Source organism: Dromiciops gliroides, chromosome 3 (genome assembly GCF_019393635.1).
Source record: "Dromiciops gliroides isolate mDroGli1 chromosome 3, mDroGli1.pri, whole genome shotgun sequence".
Lineage (NCBI taxonomy): Eukaryota > Metazoa > Chordata > Mammalia > Microbiotheria > Microbiotheriidae > Dromiciops > Dromiciops gliroides.
Window position 1 is genome coordinate 579,964,738 of NC_057863.1, and position 14,179 is coordinate 579,978,916.

At 44.7% G+C, this 14,179-nt stretch overlaps 1 protein-coding gene and 1 non-coding gene across 2 annotated transcripts; one reads left to right on the plus strand and one right to left on the minus strand.

Annotated features, from left to right (window-relative positions):
* Window positions 1–9,546: 9,546 nt before the first annotated feature.
* Window positions 9,547–9,653, minus strand: LOC122752167. Its single transcript, XR_006355961.1, has one exon. It is a non-coding gene; the product is annotated as a U6 spliceosomal RNA (small nuclear RNA).
* Window positions 9,654–11,110: 1,457 nt separating this feature from the next.
* LOC122749931 (folate receptor alpha-like) lies at window positions 11,111–14,083 on the plus strand. Its single transcript, XM_043996529.1, has 4 exons — window positions 11,111–11,260; window positions 12,723–12,911; window positions 12,999–13,134; window positions 13,803–14,083. The coding sequence occupies exons 1-4, from the start codon at window positions 11,114–11,116 to the stop codon at window positions 14,081–14,083; spliced, it is 753 nt and encodes a 250-aa protein (XP_043852464.1). The 5' UTR covers window positions 11,111–11,113.
* Window positions 14,084–14,179: the final 96 nt, after the last annotated feature.

Consider the following 14,179-nt stretch of genomic DNA (forward strand, 5'->3'; position numbering starts at 1 on the left):
CCTAGATTCAAGGGGAATCTTGTATCCAATCCAAGCTATTCCAAGAACCAACTGTGTCCTCAGGTGAGATTACCTCTCTGATCTCACTTTCCTTCTCTGAAGAAGTAAGTGGGTTGAACTAGCTAAAATTTAAGGTCTCTTCCCATGGTGACATTCTATGATTCTGAGTCATTTTCTTTCTCTAGTGTTAACCTGGAAATTAAGTTCAATATAGGAGAAATAAGGTCTTTAATCGGGGCAGAGGAACTATAGCTCATGGTATTGCAAAGCTTGGAAGCTAGGAATACTCAAAGATGGGAACACAGGACAGGGTTTTTATGGGGTAACAGAACAAAAAGGGAACCAAAAGACTGCTGCAGAGTATTTAATGTAAATGGACCTTGAACAAAAGAAATAATAGGGTAGCTAGGTGGCTCAGTGGATAGAGCACCAGCCCTGGAGTCAGGAGTACCTGAGTTCAAATCTGGCCTCAGACACTTAACACTTACTAGCTGTGTGACCCTGGGCAAGTCACTTAACCCCCATTGGCCCACAAAAAAAAAAAAGAGTCTGGAAATGACAAAAACAGTCAGCCCCAGGCAATTCATTTTGTCTGGGAAAGAGGGGACTGGGTGGGGAATCAGTTCTCAGTAAATTTTGTAGTTCTCACTAGACATGTTTCTTTCTCTGTCAAAAACATGATAAGAAAGAGATGGCAAGACAAGAGTTTGTATTTTAAAAAATCCAGAGGTCCTAGTGGACTGAAAACTCAATGCAAATCAATAGTATGACATGGCATGGAGAGTTAATGCACTCTGAGAAATTAAGATAGGCAGAGGGTCTAGAATGAGGGAGGTGATAATGCTGCTCTACTATGACCTGAAATATTGTTTTCAGTTTTGGACTTGTCATGGGGAAAATAGGGTAAGGGGTAAGGGAAAGGGGTTAGGGATTTGGGATAGGGGTAGGGGTAGAGGTAGGGGTTTGGGGTCCTTAGGAATTCCTCTTTAAAGAATTACACCCTCTTGCACACAAAAGCAATTAGATGGTAGTTTATATCGGGGCTGAGGAAGGGAAGGGGAAGGGAAGGGAAACCATGAAAGAAGTCCTTGTGATGTGGGCAGGAAATTTGGGTCAAATTAACCATGAGTAGTCCCAAAAGAATTACAAGACTCAGTGACTCAGTTTCCCAAGTTTTATTGCAATACTGTGAGTGACCACAGGGAGAGAACCAGAATAGTGGAAAGGTATCTCTCAAAGAAAAGAAAGACAGTTATATTTACAGTATGGATAAATTGATTATCAGTCTCATTACAATAATCTCCACCTTGGGGAGGTACAGGGGAGGGCCTGTCCTTCTCATTATAATATTCTCCACCTAGGGATGTTACAAGGAAGGGTTTATCCTAATTTGGAGTTCCTGAGAGTCCTAAACAAACCCCCGAGGCGGGTACCTTTTTCAGTAGAGGTGTGTTTTGGGGGTTTACACGTCATAAGGTGAATCTGGGGACAAATTTGGCCTTTTCTACGCATGTCTCTTTCTGATTCCCATGACTAGTTTCAAAATATAACCATTTTTCACTAGAATTTCTATAGGTTGTCTTTTTCCTTTATTGTTATTTTGACCTGATCCATTCTGGTCCATTCTGGATGTTGATCACTATGGGTATGAGAACCTAACATAAGTTATCTATTAACTGGGATCTAACTCCCTTTTAGAGCTAATATCTGTATTACAGCTTGGGTCTTGGGTTTTTCTATTAACCCTTTTTTTCCTCCTACATCACTTGGACTTCTCATGGGGTGAAAGGCATGGCACAGAGAGAGTGGCTCTGAGATACCAATCTCCCCAAGCAGGAGACTGGCAGGTACTTTTACAGAGGACTAATGGGGGTGACCATCTGACTGTGGAAAGTTCCCTTAGTGAGAGAGGACCATCCCCTCACAGGTGGTGGCTGGGGGAATTGGATGTGGGGTGGCTACAGATCTCTCAAGGCATCTCTCTCCTCAGGACTGAAAAGAAGCAGCCACACCCAAAGTTATCTCCCCAGGGTTGAGGGAGACTAGAATGAAGGGTGGTGGTCCTGATCCAGTGCCACTTATCTCTTTAGGTGTGTCTGTCCTTTGGTTTAGTTTCTCAAGGAGAAGGTTTTTTGATGTGCTATGGGCCCATAACAGACTCAACATTTTAATCAGGATATTGATAAGTTGGAGTATGTCCAGACTAAGGTGAAGAGGATGGTCAAAAGCCTGGAGACCCTGCCAGAGGAGAATCAGGGTGATGTGGGGTGGAATTAGAGTCAAATTGATCATGAGTCATCCCAAAAGAATTACAAGACTCAGTGACTCAGTTTCCCAAGTTTTATTGTAATACTGTGAGTGAACACAGGGAGAGAACCAGAAAAGTGGAAAGGTATCTCTCAAATAAGAAAAGGAAAGACAGTTATATTTATAGTGTGGATAAATTGATTATCAGTCTCTTTATACAAATTTCCATGGGGGCAGCTAGGTGGCACAGTGGATAGAGCACCGGCCCTGGATTCAGGAGTACCTGAGTTCAAATCCAGCCTCAGACACTTAACACTTACTAGCTGTGTGACCCTGGGCAAGTCACTTAACCCCAATTACCTCACCAAAAAAAAAAAAAAATTCCACCTTAGGGAGGTACAGGGGAGGACTTATCTTAATTTGGAGTTTCCGGGGGGTTTAAGCCAACCCCAGAGGTGGATATTTTTATCTTCATTTTTCATTTATTTCGAGTCTAAATTTCTATAGCCTGTCATTTTATCATTGTTATAGTTTCAGGTCTTCATGGCCTCCTTCCCTCTGTTCTTGCCATGGGTACTAATTTCTGTGGGTAAGAGAACCTAGCATCTGGACTTGTAAATTATCCATTAACTGGGGTGTGAATCCCTTTTAGGACTTATGCTTCCGTCTTAGGTTTTTCTGTTAACCCCTTTTTTTGCCTCCTACATCAAGGGCAAGAAACTGGGAATGTTTATAGAAGATCAAACCAGAGAAGGGACAAGGCACCATTGAGGTCTTTAAGTATCAGAAGTGTTGGCCCTTGGAAGAGGGATTGGGTTTATTCTGCTCTGAATCAGAAGGCAACAACAGAGAAATGTTTCAGATGTTAGAGGCAGCTTGAAGGTGGTGGATAGAGCACTGGGTCTGGAGTCAGGAAGATCCAAGTTCAAATTTGGCCTCAGGTATTTACTAACTGTATGACCATGGGCAAATTACTTAACTTCTCTTTACCTCATGTCATGGGGTGCAGAGCACCCCAGAAGTTCTCTGGGGCACATCAAGGAAACTTCTTGAGAAACTAAACCAGAGGACAGATAACGCCTGGAGAGATAAGCTGAACCGAATCAGACTGAGCTAGCTTCGGATTCCTACCCTTCATTCTGGTCTCCCTTACCCTGGTGTTCTGAAGAGGGATCCGTAGCCACCTCTCACCCAATTCCTCTAGTCACTACCAGTGGGAGATGGTCCTCTCTCACTAAAGGAACTTTTCACAGGCAGATGGTCCACCCCCATCAGTCCTCTATAAAAGTACCTTCCAGTCTCCTGTTTGGGGAGATTTGGTACCTCTGAGCTATGTGCTTTGTGCTTGTCTCCCCATGAGAAGTCCAAGGATTTCTGTCATGGTTTCCCTTCCCCCCCACCCTTCCCTTCCCTTGCTCCTAAATAAACTATCACCTCGTTCTATTTTTTGTGTGCAAGAGGGTGTAATTCTTTAAAGAGGAATTCCTAAGAACCCCAACCCCGTACCCCATTTCCCCCCATTACACTCAGTTAATTCAACCATAAAATTGGTATCAAAATAGCACCAACCCTCCAGAGTAGTTGTTTTATGGGGGAAATGACTAAATCTTTTATTGAAGCAGGTCTAAAAGAACTTTCTGAGTATGTTCGGAACCAGCAAACCATGGGAACTCGTAAAGAGCTACAGAAGGAACTTCTGAAGTACCCCGGGTCCATAACAGTAGGAAGGATCAAATGAGACAATATTTGTAAAGCATTTAGCACAATATCGGGTACATAGCAGGTACAATATAAATGATAGCCGTTATTATTATTATTTTCTTCAGAGAGGTAGATTTTTACTCAATGTAAGGAAAAACTTCCTAAGAATTAGCACAATCCCAAAATGAAATGATCTGCCTCAGGAAATAACAGAATTCTCCCACGCTATAACTTTTTTTTTTTAGTGAGGCAGTTGGGGTTAAGTGACTTGCCCAGGGTCACACAGCTAGTAAGTGTTAAGTGTCTGAGGCCGGATTTGAACTCAGGTACTCCTGAATCCAGGGCCGGAGCTTTATCCACTGTGCCACCTAGCTGCCCCCCCATGCTATAACTTTTCAAGTGGAAGCCAGATGATCATTGTAAGTAATATTGGAGAAGGGACTAAGGTTCAGGTAGAGGTTCGGATAAATGGCCTTTAAGGTATCTTCCAATTCTAAGACTCCATGATTCCATGAGATTGGGAGGAAAACTTTTGTGAGGAATTGGGCAATTGTCTTTTCTCAATGAGAGTTAATTCAGAGGCTAATTGAGCCCCCCCCCCCACTAAGGACACTCCCCAGGGAAAGTGTATTCACAGGTGAGAGTTAATTCAGAGGCCAATTGAGACCCCCAGAAAAGTAGAGCAAACACTCAAATGCTAATTCAGACAGAAAAATTTTTCCTCTGGGAAGGTGGAGGCAGAGGGTTGGGGATGAGGTCCAATTTACTAGTTGTCCCACATAGATTGTTACCCTTGAGTAATCTGAGCAGTGATGAAAAAGGGGAGGGGCCATGTCCTGTTAGGGATTAGGGGATAAAATGGGGCCTTGGAGCCTCCATTTTTGGCACCCACCAGCTGCACACTAGACTGCCCATTCTCGAGAGAATGACAATAAATACGCCTTTGACACATCGCTGCCAAGTTCCAGAAAATTACTGAGCAGAAGTCATTTTTCTCACACCTGTCTCTGAAACCCAGTGACTATTGTTTCTCAGTCCTGCAGCCTTCAGTTCACTGACTGTTGACTAACTTTCCCTTATTCCTTAAAGCACTTTGTGACTGAAGAACAAATCCAAAGAATGATGAGCCTCCTTTTCTTCTTCCCTCAGTTCCAGGGTCTGAAACCTGACTCTCTTCTCTGTAAATCTGTATTGACATTGTGGTCTCTGTGGAATAGATCAAGAGAGAACTACCTTCTGCAGTTCCCACTCAAAGTCCAGGGGGTCAGTTTCTTAGGACTCTGCTCCCCCGCCATGGCCCCTCCTTAGCCTCCAGGTACCTACAATACCTTCCCAGCAATACCAACCAGAAATTCCTTCCTTTAGGGATCAATAACAACTTCCTCTTAGTTACAAATACAAGATGAAAAGTGAATAGTCCCTACCCTGAAATGGCCACTTCTGGCTACCAGTTTAGAATTGCCTAAATAGCTAACAAGCCAGTCTTTTTTTTTTAATTAATAAAGTATTTTTTTCCCGTTACATGTAAAGATGTAATGGGGGGAAATGGGGTACAGGTTGGTGGGAGTTGGGGTTCTTGGGAATTCTTCTTTAAAGAATTACACCCTCTTGCACACAAAACGTAGTTAGAATAAGATGGTAGTTTATTGAGGAACAAGGGAAGGGAAGGGTGGGAGGAGGGAAACCATGAAAGAAATCCTTAGACTTTCATGGGGAGATTGGCATAAAGCACATGGCTCCAAGGTACCAAATCTCCTCGAACAGGAGATTGGAAGGTACTTTTATTGAGGACTGATGGGAGTGGACCATCTGCCCGTGAAAAGTTCCTTTACTGAGAGAGGACCATCCCCCACTGGTGGTAGCTGGGGGAATTGGGTGAGGAGTGGAGGACCATCCCCCACTGGTAGTGACTAGAGGAATTGGGTGAGGGGTGGCTACGGATCCCTCTTCAGAACACAAAGGCCGAAGCCACACCCAAATTTATCTCCCCAGGGTAAGGGAGACCAGAATGAAGGGTAGGAATCCCAAGCTAGCTCAGTCCGATTTGGTTCAGTTTATCTCTCTAGGCGTTATCTGTCCTCTGGTTTAGTTTCTCAAGGAGAAGATTCCTTGGTGTGCCCCAGAGAACTTCTGGGGTGCCCTGCACCCCATGACAAAGATAGTTCTCAACTTTTGTTTATACAAGCTTTCCAATTTCAGATTTTTTTCCCTCCCTCCCCCCTCCCCTAGACAGTAGGTAATCTGATATAGGTGTTTTATATATATATATACACACATAATAACATTAATCCTATTTCTGCATTAGTCATGTTATGAGAGAAAAATCAGAGCAATGATGAAAAACCTCAAAATAGAAAAAACAACAGCACCCAAAACAAAAGAAATAGTATGGTTCATTCAGCATCTATACTCCACAGTTCTTTTTTTTTTTTCTTGGATTTGGAGATCCTCTTCTATCATGAGTTCCCTGGAACTCTTCTGTGCCATTGCATTGGTGAGAAGAATATAGTCCATCACAGAAGATCAACACTCAATGTTGATGATACTGTGTACAATGTTCTTCTGGTTCTGCTCATCTCACTCATCATCAGCTCATGTAAGACCCTCCAGGTTTCTCTGAACTCCTCCTGCTCCTGGTTTCTTATAGCACAATAGTATTCCATTGTATTCATATACCACAACTTGTCCAGCCATTCCCCAATTGATGGCAAGCCAGTCTTTTAATGGCCTGCAAAAACATGATCTGTACTTTTAAAATGTGTGGTTGTCACTTTATACTTAATTTAATACCTTATTAATACACTGAAACTAACCATCTATGACTAAAAATTGTTACTAAATGAACTGGTTGAGGAGATTCATATCCTTTATCTTATGGGCCTAGTTTACCCCAGAAGTTGTCTGGGGTAAATCAAAGAACCTTCTTGAGAAAGTAAACCAAAGGACAGACACCCCTAAAGAGATAAGTGACACCAGATCTGGAGTGAGCTAACTCCAGGACCACCACCCTTCATTCCAGTCTCCCGGACCCCTGGGAAGATAAGATTAAGTGTGGCTGCTGCCTTTGTGGCATGAGGAGGGCAGAGATGGTTTGAGAGATGTGCAGCCACCACTCACCCAACTCACCCAACTCCCCCAGCCACCACCAGTGTGGTCCTCCCCCAATAAGAGAACTTTTCACAGTCAGATGATCAACCACGTCAGTCCTCTATAAAAGTATCTGGAAAAAAAAAATTTTTTTTAAGTATCTGGGATGCAGCTAGGTGGCACAGTGGATAAAGCACTGGCCATGGATTCAAGAGTACCTGAGTTCAAATTCGGCCTCAGACACTTGACACTTACTAGCTGTGTAACCCTGGGCAAATCACTTAAGGCCCATTGCCCCCAGAAAAAAAAAAAAAGCATCTGCCTGTCCAGAAAGCTAAGAAACTTTTTTATAGCCAATACATCTGATGATAAAGGCCTCATTTCTAAAATATATCAGGAACTAAATCAAATTTATAAAAATCCAAGTCATTCCCCAATTGAGAAATGGTCAAAGGATATGAACAGGCAGTTTTCTTTTTTGGGGGGGGGGTATGCGATTAAACTTGGGAAACTGAGTCTTGTAATTCTTTTGGGACGACCCACAATCAATTTGACCCTAATTCCAGCCCACATCAGAATCAGGAGGAGGTTAGTTCTAATCAGGCCTCAGACATTTGACACAGCTGGTAGTAACTAGCTGTGTGACCCTGGGCAAGTCACTTAACCCAATTGCTTCAAATATCTGGGACCATCTCCAGTTGTCCTGATATCTATCTTGCCACTGGCCCCAGATGGATCTGGAGGAATGAGGCTGGTGACTTTGCACAGCCCTGCTTCACTTAAATCGAATTTATTGCAAGTCATGACATCACCTCTGGATGTCATGGTTCTCTTTGAAAAGGAAGGACAAACAATCATACCAAAAGCAGAGAGATGTCCTACTTGGTTCTGATGCATCACTAGATGACCAGTCTGGGCATCTCAGAGTATGGTCCTCTTCACCAGCACAGAGTCCCTGAAGTCTTTAAAAGTGCACTAAAACTTTTAGAACAGCTCATATTAGAAAAGCACGTGGGGGCAGCTAGGTGGCGCAGTGGATAGAGCACGGGCCCTGGATTCAGGAGTACCTGAGTTCAAATTTGGCCTTAGACACTTGACACTTGCTGGCTGTGTGACCCTGGGCAAGTCACTTAGCCCCCTATAGTCCTGTCAAAAAAAAAAAGCAAGTACTTTGGGGCTCCAACTCCCAATCAACCCTTTTTGTCCAGATCTTTAAAGCTTATTGCTGCTAAGCACTGAGGCCCCAGAGAGGTGGGTGGGGCTCTAGGAAAGGAACAATAGAGGTCTGGTCCTTAGAGGCTTGGGAATCCAAAGTGAAATTTGTCCCTTGAGTGCCTCCCTTTACCTGGGGGTGTGGTCAAGGTTTGGGGCAAGATTCCTCTTCCCACCTTCCTTGCTCACCAAAGTTCAGTCAAATCTTGAGTCAGGCTTGGTATTTAAGTTAGTGCAGACTTTATAAAAGAAGGAAACTCCAGATCTGGGCCTCCAGGTTTCTTTAGAGTCTCTGAGAAGCTCCTGCAGCCAGGTAAGGTGGAGTAGAGCCCTTGTGGCTAAGGGTATTGGAGAAGCTGGGGGGCAGGTGAAACAGCGAGACGGGCTCTCTCCTCTTTCTCTGCATGTTTCTCTTCTTGGGCCACCTCATTTCGAACCACTCTTAAGATTCCCTCTCTATGTCTGACTTCCTTCCCTGGCCCCTGCCACTCTGAGGACTTTTCCTTCTCTTGCTATTTGGATTTCTGACTCTTCCCCCAAACCCTAGGCTTCTCGTGCCTTCTCTCCTGATCCACCTCAGGTTCTAGCTTTCGTCCCCTTTCATTTTAAATCGGCTCCTCAAATAATTCAGTTCCACAGACTTTTGAAGGCTGCCTTGATTTCTCTGCTTAAAAAGATGAATTTGGCCGCTCGCCGCTTACACAAAGTCCTTTGCCTGGAACTCAAGGCTCTCCAGCAATCTGGCTCTGGTCAACATTTTTCAGCCATATCTTACTGCTCTCTTCCTCCCGACTTCTTTAACTCGGGGCACTGTTCCCTAATCTCTCCCATATTTTCTTTTCAGGTTTCCCTTTCAGGCTTTGTTGCCATTCAGTTGTGTTGGACTTTTTGTCACTCCATTTAGTGTTTTCTTGGTAAAGGTACTACTGGAGAGGGTTTGCCATTTCCTTCTCCATTTTATAGGTCATTTTATAGGTGAGGAGCTGAGGCAAACAGGGTTAAATGACTTGTGCAGGGTCACACTGTCCGAGATCATATTTGAACTCTGGAAGATGAAGTCTTCTTGACTTAAAGCCTGGCACTCTGTCCACTGTACCATCTAGTTGGTCTCCCTTTTTTTTTTTTTTTTTTAAATATGGAACACTTCAAGGCAGCTAGGTGGTGCAGTGGATAGAACACAGGTCCTGGATTCAGGAGGATGTGAGTTCAAATCCGACCTCAGACACTTACTAGCTGTGTGACCCTGGGCAAGTCACTTAACCCCAATTGCCCCGCAAAAAATAAAAATAAAAAAATAAAATAAATATGGAACTCTTCACAAATTTGCGTGTCATCCTTGCTCAAGGGACATGCTAATCTTCTCAGTATCATTCCAATTTTAGTATATGTATCCCCAAAGTGAGCACTGGTCTCCCTTTCTTGCCAGCCCTTCTACCCTATCACTCCTGGCGTCACCTCCCCCCTTTCCCTCGCTGTTGCTTGGGAGGAAGAGACATAGTAGGAACAAGATTCCCCTCTTCCTCCTCTCACAGGGGAAGGGCACGAGATGATTTCACTTGATAAGATGTCCAGAAGAGCAGAAACCTTTTGTCAAAGGTCAGAGATGGAGATGCCACTTTTTTTTTTTTGGCTGGGTAATGAGGGTTAAGTGACTTGCCCAGGGTCACATAGCTAGTAAGCATCAAGTGTCTGAGGTCTGAGGTCTGATTTGACCTCAGGTCCTCCTGAATCCAGGGCTGATGCTTTATTCACTGTGTCACTTAGCTGTCCCCAGAGATGCCACTTTCAGGAAGATTCAAGTATCTGGGCTTCCTGCCCCCACTCCAAATAATGCTTTCCAGGTGCTCTTTCTGATTCCTATACCCTCAATTCCCTTCTTTCTCCCTTGACTAAGAAAGCCCAACCGTGTCCATCCCAGCTACCTAAGATTCCTTCTTATAAACTACAAGTTTATAATCAGAGGTATATGAACTTTAACAAAATGTTGCTAACTATATCTCAGAATTACTAATTTCTTTTGTAATCCTATGTATTTTATTTTATGCATTTGTCATGGGATGCAGAGAACCCCAGAAGTTCTCTGGGGCACACCGAGGAATCTTGTCCTTGAGAGGACAGATAGAGAGATAAGCGGAACCAAATTGGACTGAGCTAGCTTCAGATTCCCACCCTTCATTCTGGTCTCCCTTACCACTGGGGAGATAAATTTGGGTGTGGTTGCGGCCTTTGTGTCCTGAAGAGAGATCCATAGCCACCCCTCACCCAATTCCTCCAGTCACTGCCAGTGGGGGATGGTCCTCCCTCACTAAAGGAACTTTCCACAGGCAGATGGTCCACCCCCATCAGTCCTCTATAAAAGTACCTGCCAGTCTCCTGCTCGAGGAGACTGGTACCTCTGAGCCATGTGCTTTGTGCCTATCTCCCCATGAGAAGTCCAAGGATTTCTTTCAGGGTTTCTCTACCCCCCCTTACCTTTCCTTGCCCCTAAATAAACTACCATCTTATTCTAACTACTTTTGTGTGCAAGAAGGTGTAATTCTTTAAAGAGGAATTCCTAAGAACCCCTACCCTAACCCAACGTGTACCCCATTTCCCCCTTAACACATTGAAGGGCATTATTCTGAGGAGACCATAGTCTTTGCTAGACTACCAAAGAGGTCTGGGTGACTCTAAGGTTAAGACCTTAACCTTAGATCGATTCTAGACCCATCCCCATCCCCAACCCCAGTCTCCCTACCCATCATGGTAGGTACCTGTCGTCTTGACTTCCTTTCCTCCTTCTATCCCCTCCTTTCTTCTGCTTCCTGGTCCCATCTTCCCTCAACCTGTGACTTCCCCTTCCCTTGGGCTCCAGGTCCCTCAGACCATGACTCAACTAGGATGGGGGTTGCTGTTCCTGGGCCTCATGGCCATGGCTGAAGGGCTTCGGAAGGGTAATGATCTGCTCAATGTCTGCATGGATGCTAAGCACCACAAGTTCCAGCCTGGCCCAGAAGATAACCTTTATAACCAGGTAACAGGTTGGGAGGAAACTTCCTAGACCTAGGGGAACCACAGTATGGAATTCTGAATGAGAGATAAGGCATGGGGATGGTCAAGAGGGGATAGGTAGCCCTGAACATCCCTATTTTAAGGACAGGAGTGTCCTTTATAATAGTTCCTATGATGAATTTGACAGTTTGCAAAGTTTCCTCCCAATGGCAATAACTACCCAAGGAGAGAAGATAGTATATTTTACAGATTAGGAAACTGAGGCTCAAGAGAGATGAAATGATAAGTTCAGAGTCAGATCCCTGGTAAGTGGTCATGCTGGGACTACTCTACATTTCAGGATCATGGAAAGTTTCATAGAATCCCATAGAACTATTCATTGCATTTAACAAATATTGTGAAGGTTGATGGGCTTGGCACTGGGAAACTGGGGGAAGAATTGACATAGCCTCTTAAGAGCTTACCATCAATTGGAGAGAAAAGAGATACACAAACATGTATAGGCAAGCAAAATATTCCCATTTTAGCCTTGTCTAGAAAAACATGTCTTATTTGCTCTGTCCATCATTGGTCCTCTAGAATTGGTGGGTGCTAGGTAACAGTTCCTGGGATACCAAGAGAAAGCAAGACGTTTATCTGCCCTCAAGATGCCTGTTGGTTGAATTGTTGCAGGTTCTTGCATGAAGACCAAAATGACATCACTATATTGGGGTCAAGGTACAGTGTGTTTGACTGTCTGGACAGTCGGACCAATAGGATCTGAGAGGCTCTACCACGGGTCAGGGACAAATAGTCTGTGTATTCTATCTGTAAACAGACAACAATAACTAAAGGGATTTGGGGTTTTTTTGTGAGGTAATTGGGGTTAAGTGACTTGCCCAGGGTCACACAGCTAGTAAGTGTCAAGTGTCTGAGGCCAGTTTTGAACTCAGGTTCTCCTGAATCCAGGGCCGATGCTCTATCCACTGTGTGACCTAGCTGCCCCACTAAAGGGATTTTGAAGAGGGAAAGAAGACAGGAATTTCAAAGCTAGGGTGACTATTGACTGGATTGAATTTTTCAGGCTGACTTAGGTTCTGACCTAAGTAGGTGATGGCTTTGGTAGAGGTAACATGATAATGGACAGGGTCTTGGTCTTCTGGTCCTAAGGTTTGTGTCTGCATTTCGGTTCTGAAAGTATGTGCAGAAGCTTGGGCTAGTCATTCACCTTTCTAGGTGCCCATTATTGTGTGGAAAGCCTTTGGTAAATGTTCAAGTGCTTTAGAAATGGGAGTTTCAGGGCAGCTAGGTGGCGCAGTGGATAAAGTACCAGCCCTGGATTCAGAAGGTCCTGAGTTCAAATGCGGCCTAAGACACTTGACACTTACTAGCTGTGTGGCCCTGGGCAAGTCACTTAACCCTCATTGCCCCGCAAAAAAAAAAGAAAAAAGAAACAGGAGTTTCTGCCCAGCTCCTCAGCCCTGTGTTGCTTCCCTATCCTCCAGTGTAGCCCATGGAAGAAGAGAGCCTGCTGCACAGCAAACACCAGCATTGCCGCCCATGGAAACCCCTCCTCCCTGTACCGCTTCAACTATAACCACTGCGGGATGATGACCCCAGCCTGCAGACGCCACTTTATCCAGGACACATGTTTCTATCAGTGCTCCCCCAACCTAGGACCCTGGATCCAGCCGGTAGGTAACTGAGGGGGAACAGGACTTCGGACCTTCTATGCCAGTATTTAGAGTTTGAAAACTGATGTTCTCTTCTCCCCAACCAAGGTGACCTCATGTTGTAGGAAGGAACGGGTCCTGAATGTTCCCCTGTGCAAGGAGGATTGTATTCAATGGTGGGAGGACTGCCAAACTTCCTACACCTGCAGAGATAACTGGCACACGGGTTGGAATCGGACTTCAGGTGAGGCTCAGGCTCCCCCTGAGGCTAGGCAGAGACAGGGCCAGGGAGAAGGTGAGGGAGTCTATGGTAAGAGTGGAGACTACACCTCCCTGCCTTGGCAGAGGGGAGGGGAGGAGTAGACTATGGGTGTGGAACACTACATAAAGTCATTCATGGGTTGGTTACTTCTGAACTTACCCCCTACCCCTCTCAAATTTGTTATAATTTTTGGCTTTCTACATGAGGTACAAACTTAAGAGATTTGGGGAAATATAGTTGACATAAAAAGAAGATAAAGTGGAGGGCTAGGGTATGGTACCTGGGGAAAACCTTGAGCCTCAGGTTAGGCACTGGGATTTGGTATTAAGTATAGGAATTTAGTATACTTTGAGTAGAGATATAGGTAAGTGGGGACTTGGGGCAAAGAGCAGTGGGTAGAGAGAGGGCTGGCTACAATTTGGATTTGTGGATCTGCATTCAGGAGCTGAGGGTATAGGATGTGACAGTTGGGGTGGGAGAGGCTCTAGACATACACTTAAGAGCCAGGGATTTGGGTTTAGCAATCAGAGCTGGCCATGTGGAGAAGTGAGCAGGCAAAGCCTGGAAGTTAGGGTTGAAGGCTGGTGGGGAGGTAGATCCAGAGTTATGGGGGAGCCAAAAGGCTGATATTCTTCATTTCCATTCCACAGGGATTAACGAGTGCCCAGCTAATGCCACCTGCCACCCTTTCCCATTTTACTTCCCAACACCAGCTTCCCTATGTGAGAACATTTTTAGTCATTCTTACAAAGTAAGCTCTTTTGGCCGGGGCAGTGGTAAATGTATGCAGATATCTTTTGACCCAGCCCAGGGAAACCCCAATGAAGCTGTGGCTAAATACTATGCTTTTGGCTCTGCCCCAGGCATCTTCAGTTGGAAGGCCAGTTTCCCCTTCTTGATTTTGACACTGCTGTTGCTTCTCTGGGCTTAACCCTCATCAGCAAAGAAATCTCACCAATCTACATGTAAAACCATAGCCAAAATTACTCCCAGTGTGAGACCCTGGGACTCTAGCTTCCTGTCTGAC